Raw genomic sequence first — 23,526 nt, 5'->3', positions numbered from 1 at the left:
TCACTTACGTAATAAAATGCAATTTGCCTGGCGCAAATGTGCTGCGATGCGTCTTGATTATTTCATTATCCGATGAAGATCGATTGGCGAATCGGCGATGGATTTTATAGTATGATTTTTTAAACATTTCCTCTGGTGGAAACAATTTTCTGTATTTCTTTTACGTTACAGGCGTTTACTGTTTCGTACGATTTCAATTTTAACGAGAAAATAAGATTTCCTTAACACTCTCGGATAATTTCTTTCCAGAGGGCGGATCTGGCAGTTGCCTCCATGACGATTAATTACGCTCGAGAAAGCGTGATAGACTTCACAAAACCGTTTATGAATCTGGGGATTGGAATATTATTTAAGGTGAGTTAATATCGCGTGTCTCTCATATTTCTGTTACAATTATAACTGCATGAAACGCAATAGCTGTGTTTTATCAAGGGGTAGCCGTATGTATTTCTAACGTCCATTTCTTAATTACCTTTCAGTTCACGTGTATTACGTTAAAATAGATTAACGAACGTGATGAGCATCTCATGTTGTTGTCGCACGCAATAGCGTAGTAAATGATGAATAATATCAGTATCTCACAAGTAATAATCCCTTCTGGCATCAAGATCTTAAGCTTATTTATTTTGAAGTCGATATAGACAAAAAGTGAATATATGCAACATGTATCTGCTAAATTAAACAATTAAACGCGAGAAGGTGAGGACGCTGACTCATTAATCTGCATCTTCTCGTTGCGAAAGTCGTGAGTTCTCTTATCTCTCGTATTCGCTGCAAAAGGAATCTTGAAACGCGAGGGTTGCTGCGATGGTCGACTCGCGTCGGCTTCGTGACGCAGTCCGCATCCCTCCGTGCCGCGCCGCGCATAAAGGGTGGGATCCGTTTTAATTAAAATCGTAGCGTGACGTAATTTAGGTGCCGTCCAGTCAGCCGACGCGACTCTTCTCCTTCATGAATCCACTGGCGATCGAGATTTGGCTGTACGTGCTCGCCGCCTACATGCTCGTGAGCTTCACCCTCTTCGTGATGGCGCGCTTCAGCCCGTACGAGTGGAACAATCCGCATCCGTGCCTAGCAGAGAGCGACGTGGTCGAGAACCAGTTTAGCGTCAGCAACAGTTTCTGGTTCATCACCGGCACCTTCCTCAGGCAGGGCAGCGGACTCAACCCCAAGGTACACTCAACGAGGTGCTCCGCCATTGGACTACATACATACTTCTATGGCGTTTTCCTTCGCGCACACTCCCGTAAGCCGCAACTCGTCTCTCGAAGAGGCTGCTACCGAGACGTGGCCCCATCCGACGACGATGTTCCTCACACGTTCGAGGCGCACACGGGCTCTATACCAACCCCATTCACGAGGCAGCGCGCACATAAATCCATCATCTCACCGGAGCGCAAACAGTAGATGTCTGTTTACTGGCAACTCGTCGATTCTCTCATATCTGTTTATTTTGCGGATCGTGTGTTTGCAATATTACAGGGAGCTGAAGCTGCGAGGAAAGACAATCGGATAAATTCACAGAACAATATTGCAGCGAGGGCCTTGTTATAAAGGCTATATTACGCTGTTTTCTCAACAAAAAAAAAGACAAAACGCGTTATCTCTGTCGAGCTATTGTAGAAACGACAATTTGTTTCCATGAACAAGACAAGTGGAAATGAATCATTTGATTGCCGGGAGACTCCACCATGCACGAAATTCTCATTTAACATTTGGACTAGATTACCTCGAATCCATTATTGCCTGCCTCGTCGTTGAGGTGGATTGCTACGTCTCAGAATCTTCAATCTCGATTGCCTCTCGTGGCTTCAGCGATCTCTCTCGTTAAAAAATAAAGCAGCACATAGAGCGGTTGCGCTCAGAGTGCGCCACCATTGTGTTCCGCCCGGCGCGCCGGAGAATAATACGCTTCCGTAATTCCATCGAAATAAAGAATCGCCTTTCGAGCCGTTTGAGGGAGAGAGCCACGGAAATGGGGAAAAAAAGTAGACTGGGTATTGTGGAAGAAAGCGGCGCGCGAGAGTTGTAGACGTCTGCATTCATTTTCAGCCGGACACACGACGACGAACGGAATGGTTTCGTCGCATCTCGTTGACATCCCATGGTCAATCGGATCAATTATCACAGATCAGTAACGCCGAAACGCCTTGTCATTGCTTCAGGTATCCAAACGCACGCCGTCGCGGCTCTTCTCGTTCATGAATCCCCTCGCCGTGGAGATCTGGCTGTCCTTGATGGGCGCTTACGTAATGGTTTCTTTGACGATATGGATAGTGGCAAGATTCTCGCCCTACGAGTGGGTGGAGCCGTCACCTTGCCCAAGCTGCAGGTGTTCTTTGCAGGTAGGCTCCCGCCTAGTGGTGCTAAACGATCGATTAGATCGACAAAAACGTGGAGTATTCCTTTGAGTAATTACGATCCTATATAAGTAGCTGAAATAAGAGAATAACAGTTGACACACATACACACACACTCTCTCTTCTCTCTATCTTTCTCTATCTCTCTCTCTCTTCCAATAATTGACTCGAGATCCGCGATATTGCTGCTGAATTTTCACGAGACTTTATTAAGAACTCAATTTCGTCGTGCTGTGTCACAGGATTTTAATGCGGCGCTCTTGGAAAGAAAGAAAGAAAAAAAGTAAGGGTGAATAAGAATTTAAAAAGACTGCATCTTTCGAATGAAGAGTGTCGTTTGCGTAAAATGGAAAAAAGCAATATCAGAGTTATTTTACATCTGCATATTCAATCTTCAATAACACGTCCAAACGTTCGTTCTTGTAATTGCACCACTTGGCGGGGGTCATCACACCGTCATCAGGGTAATCACGTGAGCGCCTTGGATCCGGACAGCGACGACATTCCGCTGCTGAAAACTGTCAACGAGTTCAGCCTGGCCAATAGCTTTTGGTTTACGGTCGGCACACTTATGCAACAGGGCAGCGACCTCAACCCTAAGGTAAACGTGTCACCGCACAGAGTCAAAAACAGCCCCGAGAAATAACGTTCCTTCTCTCTTTTTTTTATTGACGAAAACGCGCGCAAGACTGCGCGCATTCCCACGAGTAGAATATTCGGAAATTTATGGCGGGCAGAAATGCTCAAGAACTAACTTCGTAGACTTCTACGGCGTTAATTAAAGAAGATCGCGTATAATTTGCGCGTGGATATAAGATTTGCGCTCCCCTGAAAATTTTACGACGGCGCAATGCTCGTTTAAAGCAACGTAGCGCGACCGAAGAGCGGTGGATTAGTTTATCACGGCTCAGCCAAATTTTGATCAAGGCGTAAAATGAAATAGGTCATTTCTGTTTTGTAATCTTGTACTTTTCCTGATACGCATGCACGCGTAGGAGAACGCGTCGATCCCTTAAACTTTTTACGACCTCTCGATGAAAACTTCCGTTTTATGAGAACATATAATATGTTCGTTTAACGTATTAAACGATTTTATGACACGTATAAACATTTTATGAAAAAATATGTACACAGTCTGCCTTAAAAATATATAATTTGCTTAATAAAAATGCATGAAAAATATGTATAATAATTTCAATATAATTAAAGAGTTTAATAATTATAAGAGACAGTGAATAGTTATAGTAATCCACACAGCTTTTGCAGGATCAACTCGAAATAACTTTGGCTTTGGCGAAACTGACTCTCGACTAGATTAGTCGCGAAATAATTTACGGCACAACAAACTCTCTTTTCTCGCTTTACTGGTCCGTTTCCTTTCTTCGTGTCTATATTCACATCGCATAAGACTCTTTTTGTGTGAAGCAATTCTCTTCTCTTTTAATAGCTATCGGAGATATATCTATGTATACACACACACACACACACACACACACATATATACACACTCTTGGAAATTACTCGCTCTGTTCAACCACGTACGAAACACCATGAAAAGAGAGAAGCAAAAGAAGAAACTTTATTAGCCGCGATATCTTGGGAATACCTTGCGGAAAATGAAAGAAATATATATATATATATGTATATATATATATAGAGGTGACAATCGATAAATGTCAGAAGTAATTTGTCTTTATATCTATCGAAGAATTCGATTTTCCAATAAAGCAAATTTTTTACGTTTCCAAATAGGAAGTACGCTTCTTTTCCAATTAAATGTTAATTTCGAGTATACTTGTATGTTCCTTTAATACAGAAAGCGACACAAATGAAGAAATTGTAAAGTTATTTATGACCTGTACGTTCGAGATATATGTAGGTATGATGAAAAATTTCAGTTTCTTGTTGTTGCTTTGTAGAAATAAGAAGTCTCCTTTAAGAAGACTAACGAGAATTTATGTTTGTATCGCAATTATGATATTGTACGATATTGTATGATATGCAAATCCCGGTTACGCGATGCGCGATTTTTAAAAAATTTTACTACTGCATAGTGCACAGGGAATTCAGCGAACTTTAAATTTCAAGGAAAATAAATAAATGGTAGACGTACAAAAGTACCATACAAATATACCATGCATAACCGCCATATGCGGAGATGAATAAATAGCATTGAATAGAACCAAAAAAGCGGTAGGTGTATAAAATGCGAAATATTTACGGCATTCATAATAAATTCGCGCGGGTATTTGCAAGACGACAAAATGAAATAATATTGATAACGTAAATGCGCTTACTTTCCTTTGGATTATAATATGGTTCATTTAAAGTCTGCCGAAGAATGTTTTGCGAAAAAGAGAGAAAAAACGAATGATGCAATATTCTACACAGTGATGAATATAGATTGTGATTTTTTATTTCCGACCTAGGGAAGAAGCGTACTTTTTCACTCGCTATTCAGCTTGGAAAAATTATTATTCCACGTGACATAGGATTGATTTTTATTTATACGGTCGTCACACGGCATGTAACACGGTAGACAGAATAGGACGAAGAACGCCGGCAGTGCAGAATAGCGCGCAATTGGCTTTCAGTTGTCGAATAATACGTACAATATTGTATAGACTTCCGTCAATCGCAAGAAAAGTATCCGCGAAGTATAAACTGGAACGGCGCTAGCACTGCCAGAGTGGACAATGGGAGCATTCGGAGCGAAAAGAACTGTCGGTTATTATTCGCGCCGTACCTTTCTTCCTCGTTTTTCCCTTTCTTTCTGCACTGTACTTACAAAGATTAAAAAAAGAAACCATATCCACACATGTAAAGTTTCTTTTTCTTCTTCTTTTCTCCTTTTCTTCTCGAAATCTCGTTTCATTTTCCACGACGCGTTTTGATTGCGGAAAATTATTGGTATAATTGGTATTATAGTATTGGTATAATTGCGTTAAAAAAATCAGCGCGCATTGCTCTTACATCGAGCTGCAATAATCAGTCATGAGAAAGTTTGTTAATGTCAAGTGGAATGATGGATGCACAAACACAAAATTTATTAGACTTTAATCGTGTTTGAGTCGATGAATTAAATTGATTCTAATTACTTCTTTCATTCTTGGCGTTTTCATCATCAAGAATAGAGTAAACGCTCTGGTGCAAGAGTTCATTATATAATCGAGAATAATAAATGTCGAAGAGTTAATCAGAAAAAATGCATGTCAGCCCTGCATGCACATATAGGTCAATTGCTTTATATTTTGCTTCCATGCTATTGCAGTTTTTATTATTTCGGCTAATTGTACAACGTATCGAGCAACACACTCATATCTGCAATAATATGATCTCATATTAACATTTTCCTCTGATTTAGCATCATCGCTTTATATTACACAATGTTGCATATTTCGCAACAATTTACATCTATGCGATAAAGAAAATGCATGATACATTGTAATAATAATACAATAGTCTCTATATTTTCTTTCAAATATTAGTAATATTGGTAATATTGGTACATATAATATTCCATGACAATCATTTGTTGACTTGATCACTCCACCGCGAGTTTTGTTTCCTTAGCTAATACTACGAAAAGCTAAAAGGCCATGAACTTTGTATGCAAGATTCGAAAAACCGCGGAGGAGTAGTTTCGCGTGGAAAGGTGCGGTAGTAAATTTGACGCTCGGTTCTTCACTTTTACGCGAACGACTGCTACGGGTGTTCTTTCGAGAGATTGCAGTATCGAACGGTGTTTTCCAAACTCCCTGTGCTTCGTACTCCATGTCACGTAGAGAAAGAAAAAAGAGAAGATATCAGTAGAAAGTAAAGAAAGAACTAGTGGGAAGAGCTAGGTGCTTTATAATTCTTGTCGCAATATCTGTTGTTTTCGATGAAATATAGCGACGCTTGATATTTAGACGAACGAAACGCGGGTCAGAGTTCATATCTGCAATCTCTTCGCGAACACGTTCCGTTCGCTCTTTCATCAATTATTCTGCGGTTAGGACATATTAATTATTACAATTGTAATCTTTCCCAGTATTAGTGCTACAAAAAATAGAGACGTTGCACTGCGCTTAATATTGATCTAATCGCTGAATGCTAATTATCGCTTTTGCTCCGAAAATGCGACGTCGCAGACGCTTAGTATTTGGTCACCTGCAAAAAGTTCGTGAGGTTTCACGAGTGTGTCGAGTCTCGTTGTAATCCAAAATGCATCGCTTTTCAGACAGTAGCGAAGCAGGATAGTTTTGTTTGGATTAACGACAGCGTGAGTGAAAACAGTTACATGTGGAGCGTCTCAGCATATCTCAGCGTCGTCTTGACGAGGTTCGCTGTGATGAAACCTCAGGAATTTCCGCGTCCTAGTCATATGTTCCTATTATTGTAGCGTGGTAACCAGTTACTCGTATAAGCTGCACACGTCATGCAGCGCGTGTTTATGCGTATCTATGCGATATTAGTCCGTATAAATTTAGGCAGAATGCACTTTGTGAGATACGCTAATTAATCGAATGAATGGTTAATTTTTTTAATTATAATATTAAATTATTCATATGTGAAAATCACAATGATTTATTATAATTATGAAACACTTAAGTGATTTGAAGATAAACTGCATTATTATACGTATGAGTTAATTGTGTCAGAAACGCGAATCGCAGAAATAACAAATATTGAAATACGTAAATAGGAAAGACGTACATACATATTCATACATGGCTAAACAACATTATCTTTTTCACGATATGAATAATAATGTCGACATTATCTTGCAGCGTACGGATTCGCTTATCGTGTCGCTGAATCATCAGGACATGAAGTCAATTTATCTAAGCTTATAAATCACGAGACGTATGTATGTATATGCATCGTTTTTCCGGAACACGATATTTTTTTGCGCTTTACCCTCACGCCATGCCATTGCACGAATTTTATGACGCTTCTGTTTCCGCAAAACAAGCGGTAAAACAAGATATCGTTAGAGTTTATAAGAGAGATGCAAAATTACGTACAGGAGAGAGCAATGCTAATTGGATAGCTCAGGTCTGCAACTAATTGATTCTTGCCAAATCAATTCCTCATTTTATAGTTGTACGTTATATTGTTAGCAAGTATGTAGATAAAATTTAGATTAAGCTACATATATTATTATAGATGCTCATACACATTTATTAACATATTGCAGTATCTGCTTGATAGATGCTCTCTCGGATGAAGCCAAATATTAAATCGTAAAAGAACCTAAAGAAGACTAAAATGTCATCTGGATCCCACAAATCTACAGTGTGCGTGTGCACGAAACACACACCATGTGATGCTAAATGACTCTGGTGGCACGTATGTACATGCGGGGTTGTCGTTGCGACTGTCTCGAGTGTCAGCGAACTGCATTTCGCGACATATCATCCAGGCGCGGCGGCGTTAATAAAGAGCGTTCGTGAGGGAGCATGTAATATTGCAAATAATAACGCTCTGCGTTCCTTTTGTTCCGTGTTCTTTGCGTACGTGCGAGCCACGTCCCGGGGAAATTTCGATAACTGGCAACGAGCGACCCTTGTCCCCTTGTGAAAAAAAGCAGTTTCACAAGCGAAGCCCGCGAAACGCGAGGCACATTACATATTCGGCACAGGAATTAAACACATCCATTACGCCGTTCTGAATGCGCGGATTATACCGCGGACGTATTCCTTTCTTTTCGGGATATTACGGCAGAATTAAAATCGTTTGCTCGACCCGCGGAACGGGGGATGTAGCGCGGAAACGGCGGAACCATTCATGGAGCGCCCTACATTCGACGATCGTTTCCGCCGATCGTCGGGTACGCCGTTAATGGGTCGAAATATCCTGCCGGCGAATCCTAAACGAGACCGTTCCCGTATTGCATTCTTCGACTGCTGCGTGGTATTTCCCGTCGGAATCGCGCCTCAAATCGACCTCGTCACTCTGCGCCCTGATGCGTTTTCGATCGATCTTCGGACCTCCTTACGGTCTACCGCGACACAAGTGAGAGTATCTGCCTCGCGGTGGGGTTGTATCGGTTGAAACATTCACATTCCTCGTGTTCGAGGCTTCAAACGGATGTTCCTCTCGCGTGCTTACGACAGCTTGATTTCGACGCTACTGACTACTACTTGATTGATACTTGAGTCGAGTTCAACGATCTCCATTGTTCGGTAAATGAACTATTTAATATATCCCGGCGTTACTCGATTGCCCAAAAAGGGCTGTCGATATCATTGAAAGATTTAGTTGCAATTATGATTATGACGTATCGCGTATAAGAGATTGTTCACATTGATCTGTACGTACATACATTCGCGCACGAATGTGCCGAAAATTCGCGAAGGCTTATGCTGAAATTTATAGATTATCTTCCAATCGTTTAATGGATCACATTTAATATTTTCGTAATATAATACATACATTTTAAATGAACAATGAATGCGATTGCGAATTAATAATTAATACTTCGCGGGGCAAAATTCGATTTGATATTAATTGGCTCATGGTTCAATATTGTTGGAGATTGAGATATCCGTGTAATTGCCGGAGAACGAGTAACACGATATTATCTTATGGATTTTATATTCGTGATAAAGATGAAATTAATCCTCGTTATCAGGCGACTAGTACGAGAATAGTAGGCGGCATATGGTGGTTCTTCACGCTCATCATCATCTCCTCTTACACCGCTAATTTGGCCGCCTTCCTGACAGTTGAGAGGATGATAACGCCGATCGAGAATGCCGCAGATCTTGCCGAACAAACAGAGATATCGTACGGTACTTTGGAAGGTGGGAGCACAATGACGTTTTTCAGGGTAAGTATAACAGACAGAGAAAGATCATTTATATTTGCATTTGCCCGTAAGTATGCGTTCCCCGTTAAAAACGTGCCTTTTAGCATTAATAATGTATTACCTTGAAATTTGGACATCTGGACATTTGTTCCTAAAAGCTTCCCCCATCGTATACAACATCATGCATTTCATTCAAATGCAGTGGATTGGAGATGCATGAGACAATATATAATTTACACAAATAAAGTTTGCGTGCTGATGGAAATGTAAACTGTAATGGACAATACTATATATCGGATTGAAAATTTCACAGAATAATAAAATTATTACGTGAGCGTAAAAAGACATGAAAATCTGGTACGTTACGTTGAAAGAAAAAAAAGAGCACGTAAATAAATCTACTAAAACCATACGAAAAATTAATCAGTTTATAGAAGGATGTACTTTTAGAAACACGTTACCACAATATCGATATTTTTTTATCGAGAACATACCTATTCATCGAACGACAACACTGCTTTTCTTCTTTTATTAGTTCTATTTTCGCTTCTGAGTCACTTCGCTTATGAAGAGACGAGCAAATTGACGAGCAAAGTAATGAGCAAAAACTTTCTGAATTTACCTTTAAAGTTGCAAAAGTCAAAGAACGATTATCTATCTGTCTGAGAAATATCGATGTTTAGAACCTGAATAAAAAACCAGTAGTCTCTTTCGATGGAATATCATCGATATACTCAAATTTATTCTAAACAGTAATCTTTAACTAAATAAATGAAATTATTTTTTATTTTTAGTCAAATTTTAGAATTTTAGTAAAAAGTAGTGTGTAGACACAAAACGTACAAGACAAAAACTATAACATTTCAAATTATAAAATTTAATTACAGGACTCGAAGATTGGAATCTACCAAAAAATGTGGAAATTTATGGAATCGAAGACTCCATCCGTGTTCGTTCAAACTTACGAAGAAGGGGTGAAGAGGGTCCTGGAAGGCGACTACGCATTTCTAATGGAGTCAACCATGCTCGATTACTCAGTTCAACGCGATTGCAATCTGACGCAGATAGGGGGCCTTCTAGATAGCAAAGGATACGGAATTGCTACTCCAAAAGGTAAATATGGGTAAAGATTACAATGTACAATCACTGCTGTGCGAGAGAGAAGTTTAATTTAAAAGTAGATTACAAGCGTGCTTAATATTGAAAGTTTAGAACTTTCCGGGACAGGTGATGTCCAATTAAATTTTTGTTAAAGAAAACTCAGCTTCATTAGCCGCACAGAGCAAGAAAATGTACAAGAAAAATGTGCTGCTTCTACATAAAGCAGCTTGCATAGTTGACATAAGTTGACTTATGTTCTAGTTAAATGAAATTTATTTCTCTTGAAACAAAAGAAGCTTTCCAGGAATTTCCATGATAGAGAAAGAGGAAAAGAGAGAGATATACACACTATATATAATATTGTAAAGTATGTTATTTTATCTCACGTATTCGATATGCTCAACATGTTCGACGCGTAACGCAATGGCAAACTCACGCTCGAGATTATGCCGTTGAGGCAGAAATTGCGAAACTCTTGACCAGCCTAACGAAGGCTTTTTATATGCAGGTTCGCCCTGGAGGGATAAAATATCACTAGCTATTCTGGAGCTGCAGGAGAAAGGTGTAATACAGATCCTCTACGATAAATGGTGGAAGAACACGGGAGATGTATGCAACAGAGATGACAAGAATAAGGAAAGCAAGGCTAACGCTCTCGGAGTGGAAAATATTGGTAAGTAGGTCAAACTATATATTTTTAGTTAAAATTAAATGGTTCAAAGTACAGACAAAAATTACAGATTAGAAGCCAGCAGGAATAAAAAATTACAATTTCTTGCATTTAAAATAACACTTGAAAAATGTTTGTATGTTTCATGTAAATTAGAGCTTGCGCGGCGCAAAACCGCTTCAAAGAGTCACTAATTATGACGAGATATTTACACTGGTAAATTACATAGCGCAGTATCAAAAGGCTTTGCTTTAATGAATTTATGCCGATGTGAATGCCGCAAATAATTGTGTGAAACAATTATTTCGCGATTATTAACAATGATTGCTTAATTGATTAAATCATTGGATCATTTGAGAGTATCGAGACGAAAATATGTTGTATACGCATGTTGAAAATTGTATACACATGTTATCAGCGATGTAACAAATCAGATGGCAATCTGTCTTGTAAGTTTTGCATGTTGTAAATCTCAGCCACAGCTGCAACATATTCCGTTGGCGACACATTTGTATGTGTACAGAAAAAAAAGTCGGATTCAGTAGCCATAAATTTCATGTGTCTGGCATTCCCGTTTTAAGTTCCAGTCATTTCAATTACGAGATACTTCGTTCGCGTTGTAATTACACAGCACAAGTAAAAGAGTTACTCTTGTCACGCAGCACAAGTAAAAGAGTTACATCTTGTTACGTAATCGCGCAAAAGTACGTAACTATGCTGAAATCCAAGATTAAGTCCACAAATCGAAAAATGTAGGAGCTCAATTATTTGTGAAGAGAAAAATAGAATAGAATGTAAATTGCATGAATCCATTATTATTCATTTTGGAACAATATCATTGAATTTTTCGTTGGTATATCTACGAAGAATTTTCTCATTAATATTAAGTTTATTGATATATCTTTACAAAGACAAATTGCGTACAAATATTAGAGTTCCTATCGAGCACATGAAGAGTTAATTCGTTACTATGGAAGAGAACGGTGTCATTCGGACGAAGAGAAGAGAGACCGGAATCGCGGAGGAAAGAGGAGACTTTCAAGCGGAATCACGCGCCAAGTTCGCGGACAAATTTTTCTTAGGACTCTTCGGAAACCGCTTCCGGATTTTTATGAAAGTCACAACAAGTTTCTTCCTTCGCCCCCTGCTTTGGTTCGCTTTTACTTTTCTCTTTTTTTTTCTTCTGTCTGTCCTGTTTCTTTTTTTCTATCGGAAACTCTCGGGCTACCTACCTACCTACTTTGCCTCTCTTACTCCTCCGCCGTTTCTTCGCCGCCCAGCCTGTAACTCGGATAAGTACCCATTTTGCTGACGGTATAAATGTACTTGACGAGACAGAAAGAAGAACGGATCGTCCCGGCGGCACGAAAATTTTGCGAAATTACAGTTGAATTGCTAATCTTTCTTCTTTCCAATGTCTTGATTATTTTGCCGTGGAAAATGAACAATCATCGCCGACTGACCTCCAGCGCTGTTTCATAAGAATAAGCAGTCTACTATCTGGAGAAGAGAGCTCCTTTTAGCGATCTTAAAGCAATTGAAACAGAAATGGAAGATGTAAATTGGCTTTCTCAGTTTCTCCGAAACTTTAAAGACATCGAGGACCATATTGTCTTGTAGGTAATTTGAAAGCCTCTTAATTATTTGAAACGTTCATGATTAGTTAAACATCACTGTATGGTTCTGTAATATTTCGCTATGATAGCTCTGTAAGCGGCTTCTACTCTTTTCTTGTAGATATTTTAATGATACTTGTATTATATGTCGAAGATAGTAGTTCTTAATAAAGATCGTTGTGTATTATTAACTTTACTGCTGGCAAGAATAAGAAGAGGAAGAAAACAAGATATAAAGCTTGAAATAAAGATAAAACACTTCCAAGTAACTTTCAATATTAGTTACTTCTATTTGAGTTTGCCTTGTCTCTTTGCAGCAATAGAACTAAAAGGAAGCAGAAAATCAGTTAACTGCGGATTTTCCTTGGGTTAATATTAAACAACAAAAAAATGAACGAAACGTCAAATCTGATACGATCATAGTGAAGTGGTGATAAAACTCATAAGAAAAAGAATGATGCAATATAACTTAATCATAGACAAGAATTTGGTAAATTTTTTTAACATGCACACGTTTCTCCATCGATAACGTGAATATGATAATGCGAAGATGTATGTACGTCATGCTCGTTAATTGACGACATAGAATCGACAAATATGTCAGTATAAACGCTGACTTCGGAGGTATCCTGGAATCCATTTAGCGCTTATCTTGCGCAACCTTGCACTCTCTTTGCTCATTTGTCTTTGTGAGTATTGCTAACACGGAGAATTTCTGGATTAGCGAGAGTCTCCTCGAGAACGACAAGTTCCGGATAATTCCCGGTTCCCGCCAAGTGTCTCGCCAGTGACCGTCCTACATCCTACGGGAAACTTGCACGCGTACCTGCGACTCGCTGCGAGCAGAACTTCCCATCGTGGAACTTGAATCGACCTATAAGCGCACAATGTCACGATCTCACCCCGGTCTCGGGGTCTTGATACCGTTTCGCGAAATAGGCGCGAAGCCACGGTGATATGCCGGCGCCCCGGTGCGAGAAACTTTCGTCCTTCCGGTGAGACGTCCGGGCTGTCATCATAAATCACGACGGTGTAGTTATGCAAATCTACCTTTGCGTCGTCCCTCCCCCCTTCCTCCCCCTGGGATCCCGGCTCAGTTGTCTCGCCGTCAACGATAAGTGGACACTTTTTAGCCCGCTTCTACATACTTTGTTCCCCATTCTTTCCCACGGCCCGAAATATATAGCCGAAAGTTTCTTGAGAAGATAAAAAACGTTCGCCTGTCATAAGTGAATGTATCTCGCGAATTTTTATCGTGTTTCCTTACCGTCTTTTCACGTTGAGCTTTCGTTTCGTATAAATAAATAATCTCATATAGATGAATGAAAGATTGACGAAGTAGTTTGCCTAAATAATTGGAAGCAGCACATAGACATTCTCAAGAGTTAAATGTACGGAGGGACAATTTGCTAGAAATTGTAAATGTTGTAAAAGTGGATAAACTGTATCTACTGGAGGAGCAATTACTGCTTAAGTTCTCATCGTGGAATCTTTACGGGAGAAATTGAGTTCGCCGAGGGCGAACTTGCTGACTGCATAGAAGTAAACTTCGCGCACGATGTTTTTCACCAGTGAAGTGAGAACTCACCTTCGATCATGTGAAGAGGAATATTGGCAACTTCCGATGAAGTTGAGTGTTTACCGGTTTACTAAGCGAAAGTAGCCTGCTCAAACTTTGTACATCCACTCTCGCCCTTTGCGCCGGTTTACTCATTAAATTTAATTATCGAAACAAAATACGAAGTAAATATATTTTATTTATTATATATAAGTAAATATATTTTATATATTTTATTGAAATCTTTATAAATTTCATCAGTTAATTTTTCTGTTGTAAAAGTTTTGGAATATCACACGACGAATTTACGGTATCTAAAAAGATAAAAGGATGGAGCACGCAAAGCAGCTTATAAACTCTCTGAAATGTACGAATCCGTAACCCCATCGACAAGTTTGGGTTTTGCAAACAACTTTACAAAGCTTTATCAAATTCGATCGCTAATTCCGAATGCGACGCAAACGTAAAGTTCAGCATATACCATCATTCGTTCCCATCGGATCGGATCTCTCGCACCGAGTAAATACTGCCTGCTCGAGTTCACTGTTCTCGCACGAGTCTCCCATCGCAATAAATACGAGCACCTCGTCGTTTATCAGTATATACGTTCTCACGCACGCCCCGCGTTCGCGATCGTTATCCGCGGATGCTCCATCGCGAAGTTTCCCCGCGAAACAAACGAAAAAGTGTAAAGGCGATCGATCTAAGAGTGCACGCTCTGCTTAGACATTGCGCGCACGATTCTCCACGGCCGCCACACTGCAAACTTTTTTCCTTCGTGCCGTGCTTCTCTTTTCTCTCTTCTCTTTGCTCTCCAACAAACTAGCGCCACAAAGGAGGGCACCGGACGAGCGGGCACGGAGGAAGGGCACGGGGGTGGAGGACAAACATGCCCGGTCGTACTTCGTGGCTGCTAACGGTGTCGCGCATCCAGCTTGCTGAAATTAGAGGAGGACGACAGGGGAGGCCCGCTGGCATTAAAATAATGAGCTTCCGGTTTTGTCATTCTAGGCGGTGTCTTCGTCGTGCTGCTCTGCGGCCTGGCGCTCGCGATCCTGGTGGCGATCCTCGAGTTCTGCTGGAACTCCAAGAAGAACGCCCAGTCGGACAGGGTAAGCTAAAGGAAACGTCGATGGGACGGTACATGATTTTATGCTTCACGTGAACGTGCTGCATGAGTTGTACTTTCTCTTGGCTGAGCGAGGTCGTTCGTCCTGGCCACAAATGTCTCATACTTCTCGAAGTCTTCATAATTGTTCCTATTTTTTATTCTCGCGTGATATTTTATATTCTATAGAACACACCAGTGAAATTCAATTCAGTTTGCTGAGTAAGGAAGTCGAGGCATAATGACGCAGACAAGGAGGAATCACGTTCCACGGCTGTGTAATCAGTTTAAAGCTTTTCCAATCCTCGCGCTCTTAATATCTTAATACGCGGTCATTCTTTTCGTCGATTTACTCTCTCTTTAAACATATCGAGTATATCCACTAATCGAAGCTGTATCGAGTGTTGGCGGATACTGGGAGACACTTTCGAACGAACGACCTCGCACGCGATGGAGAAATCAGCCTTGCATGCGTTCGGTCCCGTATGATCGTCTTGTGTATTGTCTCTTGGTGTATGCTGTACTCGTCGTGCCGGGACGCTCGCCGCTGCCTGGATCGTCGTTGATGATCGCTCCGTGGACGGTAAATCCACACGTGCACCTGCATCCATCGAAACTACGTGCATTTTTCCGCACGACAGTCCCTGTGCGCGGAGATGGCCTCGGAATTGCGATTCGCTGTCCGTTGCGACTCCCGGCAGAGGCCCGCCGTGAAATCGCGCAATTCCGCGGCCGCGGGGCTGTGCGGCCGTTGCAGCCCGCGCACCTCCAGAAGAAGGACACGTCTGTACTCCGCGGAACACGAGGAAACCACCTACATACCGAGCATCGAGATCCCGCGATTAAATGGTGTAAGTCTTGTCCCGCACGACACCGGCTCGCGATCACTCTGGAATCGATCTCTTCGAGGGCGCAGCTACTCCGCGGGACGAAAAATGGGAAAAAGAGAGCTCTTGTGCTTCAATTGCTCGGCTCAAATCACGTTAGTCGGGATTCTTGTTATTCTTATTGCGAATTCCGATCATTGTTCGGGCGCTCTCTTGTCCCATTCTCAAAATTCAGTCTTAAATTAAATTCTTTTTGTGCTGGATTCAATTCCGCGGAAGTAAGGACGGCTTGCAGATTTCGTGTCGCTCGTGACGCAATTACGGATTCCGTTCAGGCGACGCTCTCGCAACAGATTGAACGAATAGTCATTGACGTGCATATTCGTAGAGGAAAGCGGCGAGACAATCGGAGGAGATACAAACGAGACGGCGGATTACAGGAGCTTCCCGAGGAGAGCCGATTGTTGGTCGCGAAGCGATACTCGTTCCACGGTAATTCAATTTCACCGTGCGCAGCCAATTACCGGCTCAGGATTTCTCCGGTTCCTTGTTTCGGCGAAAAAAAGTCGGCAACGAAAAAGTATACATGCACTATCAGTGGAGGAGATCCGGTGTCGCGCGGTGATTTACATTACCGTGTAAAAAGTACAGCTTCCGGAGAGCCATAAATGTTTCATGCTTCTTTATCGTAGAAGCTCGATACGGGAAATCATGGGTGTTCGAGGGATAACAAGTCTTGTGCGTCACCTGCAAAGGGAGTATTACAAATGTGCTCGTTTCCTTCGAATGAAGAATCATCCGTTATCTATACACTTACTTACGTCTTTCTGTAAATGATGACGATGTATGCGTTTTTTCATAGTCGTTGTATTGATATTCGAATGTGAGACTGCGAGACCAGATTGCGCATCACAAGACACACGTTTCCTCTATCACAAGATGTTTTTCACTGTTTCGCACGTTCGTACATCTTGCAGTTACTTTGGACTGTCTGCGGTATGTAACGATATAGTCATCAACGAACTACACGCTTGTGATTGCAGTACATACACGCAAATACTGATACAGATGAGATTTAATTGCATGCGCAAACTTGTAATAATAACAATATGCGCGCTATATTGCACGCTGTACCTTCGAGCGGAATTTAATGGAATTTGTATCGTGAATGGTTTAGCTTCGTGGTATGTTAACGTTATACGTTAAAATTATGCGCGGCACACGATGGAAATTCATGTCTAAATGTATCTTGCGTTACGCTTACTTCGTTCAGCGATGTAAGTCGATAATGTTCTCTCGTCGAAAACTCGGGAGGAACATATTACTTTTTGATAGAACGTTATCTTTCGATGCAACTTCATCGGGAATATTCCATATGAAAACTTGCAAGTGTACACTTTGCACGCGCCACCTTCGCGGAAATGGGGTAGCTTCTTGAAAATACACCAAGTGAAGTATTCTGAAGCTTAAGCGATCGAGCACCTGTGAGACTTCGCGAAGAGAACTTGTAGTTCGAAAGCGATTTTCTTCAACTGTATCAACTTCATCGTTTTTTTTCCAGGAAAGTAAGAGATATGTCGAAAAAAATCTGAAATAAGAGAAATATTTAAAGTATCATAATTTTATATTTTGCGATAATTATGTAAAAACACCACATTATTCTTTCAATTGATAACTTTGTATCCATTTATATGGAGTTAGTATTACTTTATTTAATTTTTATTTCATAGTCGACTGAGAGTTATCACTACGCAAGAAACTTTTTCCTATCTTTTCATTTAAAGTTTGATTACTAGCATGCTAAGGTAAAATGAAATAACTCAATCAAATTTTATTGCCGAATTTATTTAAAATATTGATTTATTTGACTTCGATTATTATTTCTGATATTGAAAGACATAATTATGTCAAGATGAAAAGAATGTAATCTTTAATAATTTCTAATGCATTTCTGAAACCGACTATATTGAATCGATGCACGTAATTAATTGTTTGACTAATTCGTACTTGTTCGCCATTTGCAGTTGATGCACGATGAATAGCGATTCGCATTATCAAGGAAATGTAACTGTATCCTAACGAAGACGGCGTATTCAGAATCTCAATAAATCACATCAGTTGCATCATTTCATCACCATTATCTCAAAGCTGTGTATTGTCACACACAATGATACAATTTCAACCTAGAGCTTTCGCGTTTACATACAATAGTATGTATACTGTTCAGAAATCTTTATTTTATCCGCGATTATATAAAGTAATAACATAAATTCTGCAGGTGAAACTAAAATATTCTTGTTTCCAAATGTTCACAAAATAAATATCGCGTATCCATTATGGCGTTAGAGTAATTAAGTGTCAAAGCACGTCAGCACATGTTAGCCTTCTGTAATTACTCACATAGATGTTCGCACGAAAATTGCGACATATCTATGGAAATTCTGCGGTGGGGTATCGACAGGAAAATACTTTATTAATCGCGCCAGGTTTCCCGCCTTCATATAGCCTTCATATAGTCCCTTAATCGGCAATATTTCCGCGTGTATACGGGGCTCTTTCATTCCATTCTAAAAACGTGATCCAGAAGCTATATCGGTTGCGGTGTTATTTTATCCCAAAATACTCGGCAAAAAAATCGTTTTGCCGTGCGCGTGCCGCTCGTTTCAAATAGACAACTTCGGAGACGTAGTTATCGTGCGCACCCCCCAGTAATAATCTTCCTCTGGCTCTAATAACTTTTAACAAGTTCCCGCAAAACTTTTAATAAAACTTGCCTGTCCACTCGCGTTCACTGTCTCGTCAAGTCGACTTTCCGCTAATCGTCTCGATACAGCTAACACTCGCGTTTACTTCCTCCTCAGCAGGAGGGTGGTGCGTTGTCGATGACGGAGATGAAGAAATCATTGAGCTTCGATCAAGTGTCCCGTGGCGGGAACACCTAGCACAGGCCTCATCCTCATCGTCCTCAGCAGCAGCAGCAGCAGCAACAGCAACAGCAACAGCAACAACAGTCGCAACAACAGCCACCGTGCAAAACCACCCCCACGCATACGCATCACACACACTGCCACTCACATTCACACCTTCACAGCCACCATGCGCACAAACACCAAGCACCTCCATCGAGGCAGAGACGGGGCTCTTCGGGCATCATCTTGGGTCAAGGTACGATAGTCTATCGGATACGGACACCGATAATACCATTCTATTATGTTCGCTAGGTCGAGCAGCATCTTGATCGTTACGGTGAAATTTACATAGAGTTTGAGGCGTTTGAGGCGTGGCGAATACAGTTATGTAACTTAACAAGCTCAAGGGAATATCAGATTTTATCCTTGCAGAAATATGTAATATTGATAGAAGCAAATTTTTATCCTTATTATTACTTACGTTTTCAGACGTAATGTTTTAAAAATCTTTGATAACGATTGCGTTATCTGATTTAGATCAGAGAAGCATTTTACGTATATTTTGAGATGAAAGAATTATTTTTTAATTGCACAAAGATATTTACAGAAACTGAAGAAATAATTATGTAATTCTAATTACACATAATTTATGCGCAATTTGATTGAAATTTCACTGCAATTATTAACTGTATCGCATATTTAGGAGGTGACCATCCTGAGAATATTCTCTGGAGATTCGACCGCGACCTGGCGGGTGAACCGGATGTAGTGATCTCCCCGCCGCCCCCGCCACCGCCGCCGCCCTCAGCGACGGTCTCGAGGACCACGACCCTTTGACCAATACTCGAGGAGGTACCGACGGGGGTGCCTGTCCAAAAGGAGTTGCCTACGCAGGCTTCGGTGGTCATCAACGCGATTGATCAGAAGGAGACATGCTTATAGCACATATAGTCGCCGGGGCGGGTTGGTAAACCTCAACGAGGGCCATCCTGCGCCGACGACGATGTTGGATCATCACTTAACGAAAGTGTGCGAACGTGAAATTGAGGCCGACGTCGATCGAACGAGCAACACACGCCACCAGACATGGGAAACATTGTGTTCTAGTGAAGATACGCGTCCTCCATTGCATGATACGGTATCGTTCCAACGGGACCGTGGTAAACGGGGGGTGCAATGTGACTAATTTGGCACTCGGAGATTCGGCTGGATTGAGAATCACATGCGTGTGATATAACTGTGCTACATTCACGAAAGTATCGATCGAATCGCTATACGCAAGAAACATACGCTAATCGGGATAATGGAAACTGTGTACTCTGCGTGCATCCGTTGCAGGACGTGTGTTTCCCCCGAAATCACCACAGATGTTCGTCGATCTATGAAGACAACGGAATGCTATTCGCAATGCGTATTCTCCCTTGACGGGCTGATCAGAACGCACGTCCGACCGGCGAATCAAGCCCTGATTGGAATCAAATTGAAAAGTGCCAGTGCGTGAGTATCACAGATCAATCCGGATAATGGAGGCTGGAAGATGGAATGTCACGCGCAATACCAGTTGACCAGGAATTGCCCGTGTTTCGAAATTTCCCGAAGCAACGGTAGAATATCGAGTGGCAAGCCGAACGTTCATCCGAGGTGTCCAGCTGATTAGAATCGACCACATGCAGCATGTCGATGGAGCCGACATGCAGCCGAATTTCAAGTTAAACATATCGAAGCGGATTCATGAAGTCGGTGACGCTCGCTCGCGGCTAGTTTTCGCACGTAGAATTCTACTCCAGTTGCCGCGACAATTGTCGCGACATTTTAGGCTAAAAGTAAAACACGCGACAAAATTGACAAGGCATCGTCCATCCAGTGAAATAGCTGACGAAGTATTCACGATTACCTCTTAACTGATTTGTGATACGAGATCACTTTGTAATGATTATAGTCCTGTCTGCGCGCCGCTCTGTACGCCAACGCGGGCGTTAAGTTAAAGATGATCGCAAGATCGCGGACTGTGCTTATGCGATGCCGATGTCTATTGGAACGCAGCTTCCAGTGACAATAATTTCAGGCCGCAATTTTGCCACGAGCTCTCGATCTCGAAGAGATGCGAGACAGACGGAACCAATAGACAATTATTTAGACTGCAAACGGCTAAATAAAACTTTGGCGTGGACCTACGATGGCAAGTATAATGCAATAAAACATCGACACTGCATCACACGAGGCGGACCAAGTTCAAATTAGTAATCACTGCCAGATTTAGCCTAAACACATGTCAAAGCGTCCAATAATTTCGAGCAAAGATGGACAGGTACAAAAACCGAATTATACGAGAAGTAGATACAGACGGTACTAATTGCTATTCAAGAGAATTTAAAAAATTGAAAAATTATTAACATTATTTTTTTTAACGTTCTCTTTTTAAATGTAATTGATAAAGCTTGACTCACATTTAATAAAAATTTTGCTACACTTTTCATTTTCCATTTATTAGAAAATTTTTTACATTCAATTAGGGGAGAAAAAATTTAAATTGGGATTGCAAAAGCTTTGTAAACATAATGTATGGCATGAATCATTTTTAAAGGAATGTAAGAATAATACGCGAGTACATTTTGTTTACATTATTGGAAATCCTTGTAAACATTTTTTGTATACTTTTTGCAAAATTTTTCCAAAAATAATTGATATAACAGACTTGATTTTTCTGCAGCAAACTTGCATTGGCATTGCATAATTTGGTTGTGTAAGCTCATTCGGAACTCGATATTTCAGAGAGAATACGATGGCGTTGTATTGTAGATAAACTGGTACATTAATTGTTGGGAGTGATTTATAAATCTTTTGTATAAATATATGTGTGTGATTTATAAATACACTTAACATGTAAACACGAAAATGTATGTATAAATATGCATATGCATGTATGCGTCGACATGTGTACATATATACGTACCATATATTCTGCGCTCTCGCGTGTGACGAGTAAATTTGCGGAGCGCGCGAATGCGCCAAAAAACCTAGTCATATTTTGACATGATCGAATAGTTTATTATCACTGACATGTGTACAGCGCGTGTTTTTCACGAGAGAGAGAGAGAGAAATGTAGTTAAATCGAATAATTGTTCGACAGTTTTTAGCTATACACCCGCGGCGTTTCGTATTGTATTGAATATATTATTATATGCGTGTATCGCTGTTTGTTGAAAAGATTATGTGCAGCGAATTTATTATATGTTATTATTATAATATGTTAGCCGTTGGACGATGTGAGTGGATGTATAAATGTGTGCATATATATATATGCTAATATGTAGCGATGAAAATCTCGCTACGATAAACAAAAATAAAATAAAAGAAAACAGGAGAAAAAGCGATAAAGAGGCGGAACCGGAAGCGCAGGAACGAGCATGCCACTAAATCTGAAGTGCGATTCGCGATAAATTCGCCATTCAACAGCTTTATCTGTTATACCTACGGCTACAAACACGACGCATTCGCGTTGCACCAGTACATACCATTAAAAAGCGAACGTTAATTTACCTGGATCGTTGGGATCATTTGCGAGACTCATTGCGGAATTTGTCAGCGAAAGCGGCATGCTCTTGCACGTGTGTGCGGGTGTTTGTTCTACGAACAGTGTACAAATTTTCGATTTGAATAACGTCAGTGTTGTGAGCAACAGGTATCGCGCGACTCTTTATTTCTGTTAGCATGTAAAACATTTCTGTACACTTTTGTGAGAGTCTTGTAAAAGTCATTGAATTTTGCTGATACATCATCTTTTACATGGCGAAATCCGGTTTTATGTTTTTTTCCTCTGTGTAAAACCAAGAAAGATGGACGATCTGAGCGGCAGCAACTCAAAGTAGAAGCTAAGTGAGCGATCACTTCTTGACGTACTGGTAATTAAAGACTACCTGTAAAAAGAAGGATCTATGGAATGTTTATCAGCAGCGAGAGCAACAAACATCTGGATACTTTTCTCTACATCGAAATAAAAGATTTGAACACCGAGTGTATAGTATTTAATAGGGCGGGGAAAAACATTAAATGGTCTTGGATATTAATATACAAAAGTGTATATATATATATATATATATAGTAAAGTATTTATATAAATATAAATAATGTGAAAGTATAATAGTATTTACGCATAAAAGGAGCTTTCATAATTTGCAGATTGAAGACATTTTTCATAAAAACTGATAATCGAGAAATCCTAAAAAAATAAAAATTATAACGACACTTGGAAAGATATATTATTTTACAGAAGCATAATTAAAGCAAATCAAGAGAAAAAAAAACTTTTAAAAGATCGAAGAAATTAAAAACCAAGAAATAGTTATGCACTTAATACGTTTTATATTAATCCGCTTTGGCATATCCGGTTATTATGTTCATTATCCATCTTCCGAGTTCTTTTATGTTTATGACAGGTAAGGCAATCAATCTTTCTCCACATACTAGAATATTCGTCGAACGTTTTTTGTGGCGTATGCATGACTCTGCAGTTGCACTTTTCTATGACAAGTGATTCTGTCAACACGTGGCAGTCCGCTGACAAAATGACAATTCAATGC

The 23,526-nt window shown here is 40.4% G+C and overlaps 1 protein-coding gene across 6 annotated transcripts in view; it reads left to right on the top strand.

The window, feature by feature from the left end:
* LOC105275420 (glutamate receptor ionotropic, kainate 2) overlaps nucleotides 1-22,960 on the top strand; it is a 133,508-nt gene extending 110,548 nt beyond the window's left edge. For 2 of the 6 annotated variants that reach the window (XM_011332229.2, XM_011332228.2), the window contains exons 11-19: nucleotides 250-354; nucleotides 916-1,173; nucleotides 8,980-9,177; nucleotides 10,044-10,269; nucleotides 10,766-10,930; nucleotides 15,113-15,213; nucleotides 15,851-16,058; nucleotides 18,898-19,201; nucleotides 19,649-19,736. In XM_011332229.2, coding sequence (XP_011330531.2) covers nucleotides 250-354; nucleotides 916-1,173; nucleotides 8,980-9,177; nucleotides 10,044-10,269; nucleotides 10,766-10,930; nucleotides 15,113-15,213; nucleotides 15,851-16,058; nucleotides 18,898-19,201; nucleotides 19,649-19,655 — 1,572 coding nt within the window. In that variant the 3' untranslated portion in view covers nucleotides 19,656-19,736. Of the gene's footprint in view, nucleotides 1-249; nucleotides 355-915; nucleotides 1,174-8,979; nucleotides 9,178-10,043; nucleotides 10,270-10,765; nucleotides 10,931-15,112; nucleotides 15,214-15,850; nucleotides 16,061-18,897; nucleotides 19,202-19,648 lie in introns of those variants that run through there. The other 4 variants (XM_026968085.1, XM_011332232.3, XM_011332236.3 and 1 more) reach the window with 4 other exon arrangements.
* The last annotated feature ends 566 nt before the right edge of the window (nucleotides 22,961-23,526 follow it).

The sequence above is a fragment of the Ooceraea biroi genome, chromosome 3 (genome assembly GCF_003672135.1).
Source record: "Ooceraea biroi isolate clonal line C1 chromosome 3, Obir_v5.4, whole genome shotgun sequence".
Classification (NCBI taxonomy): Eukaryota; Metazoa; Arthropoda; class Insecta; order Hymenoptera; family Formicidae; genus Ooceraea; species Ooceraea biroi.
Note: the sequence above shows the minus strand (reverse complement) of the source record. Positions and strands in the feature narration are given on the sequence as shown.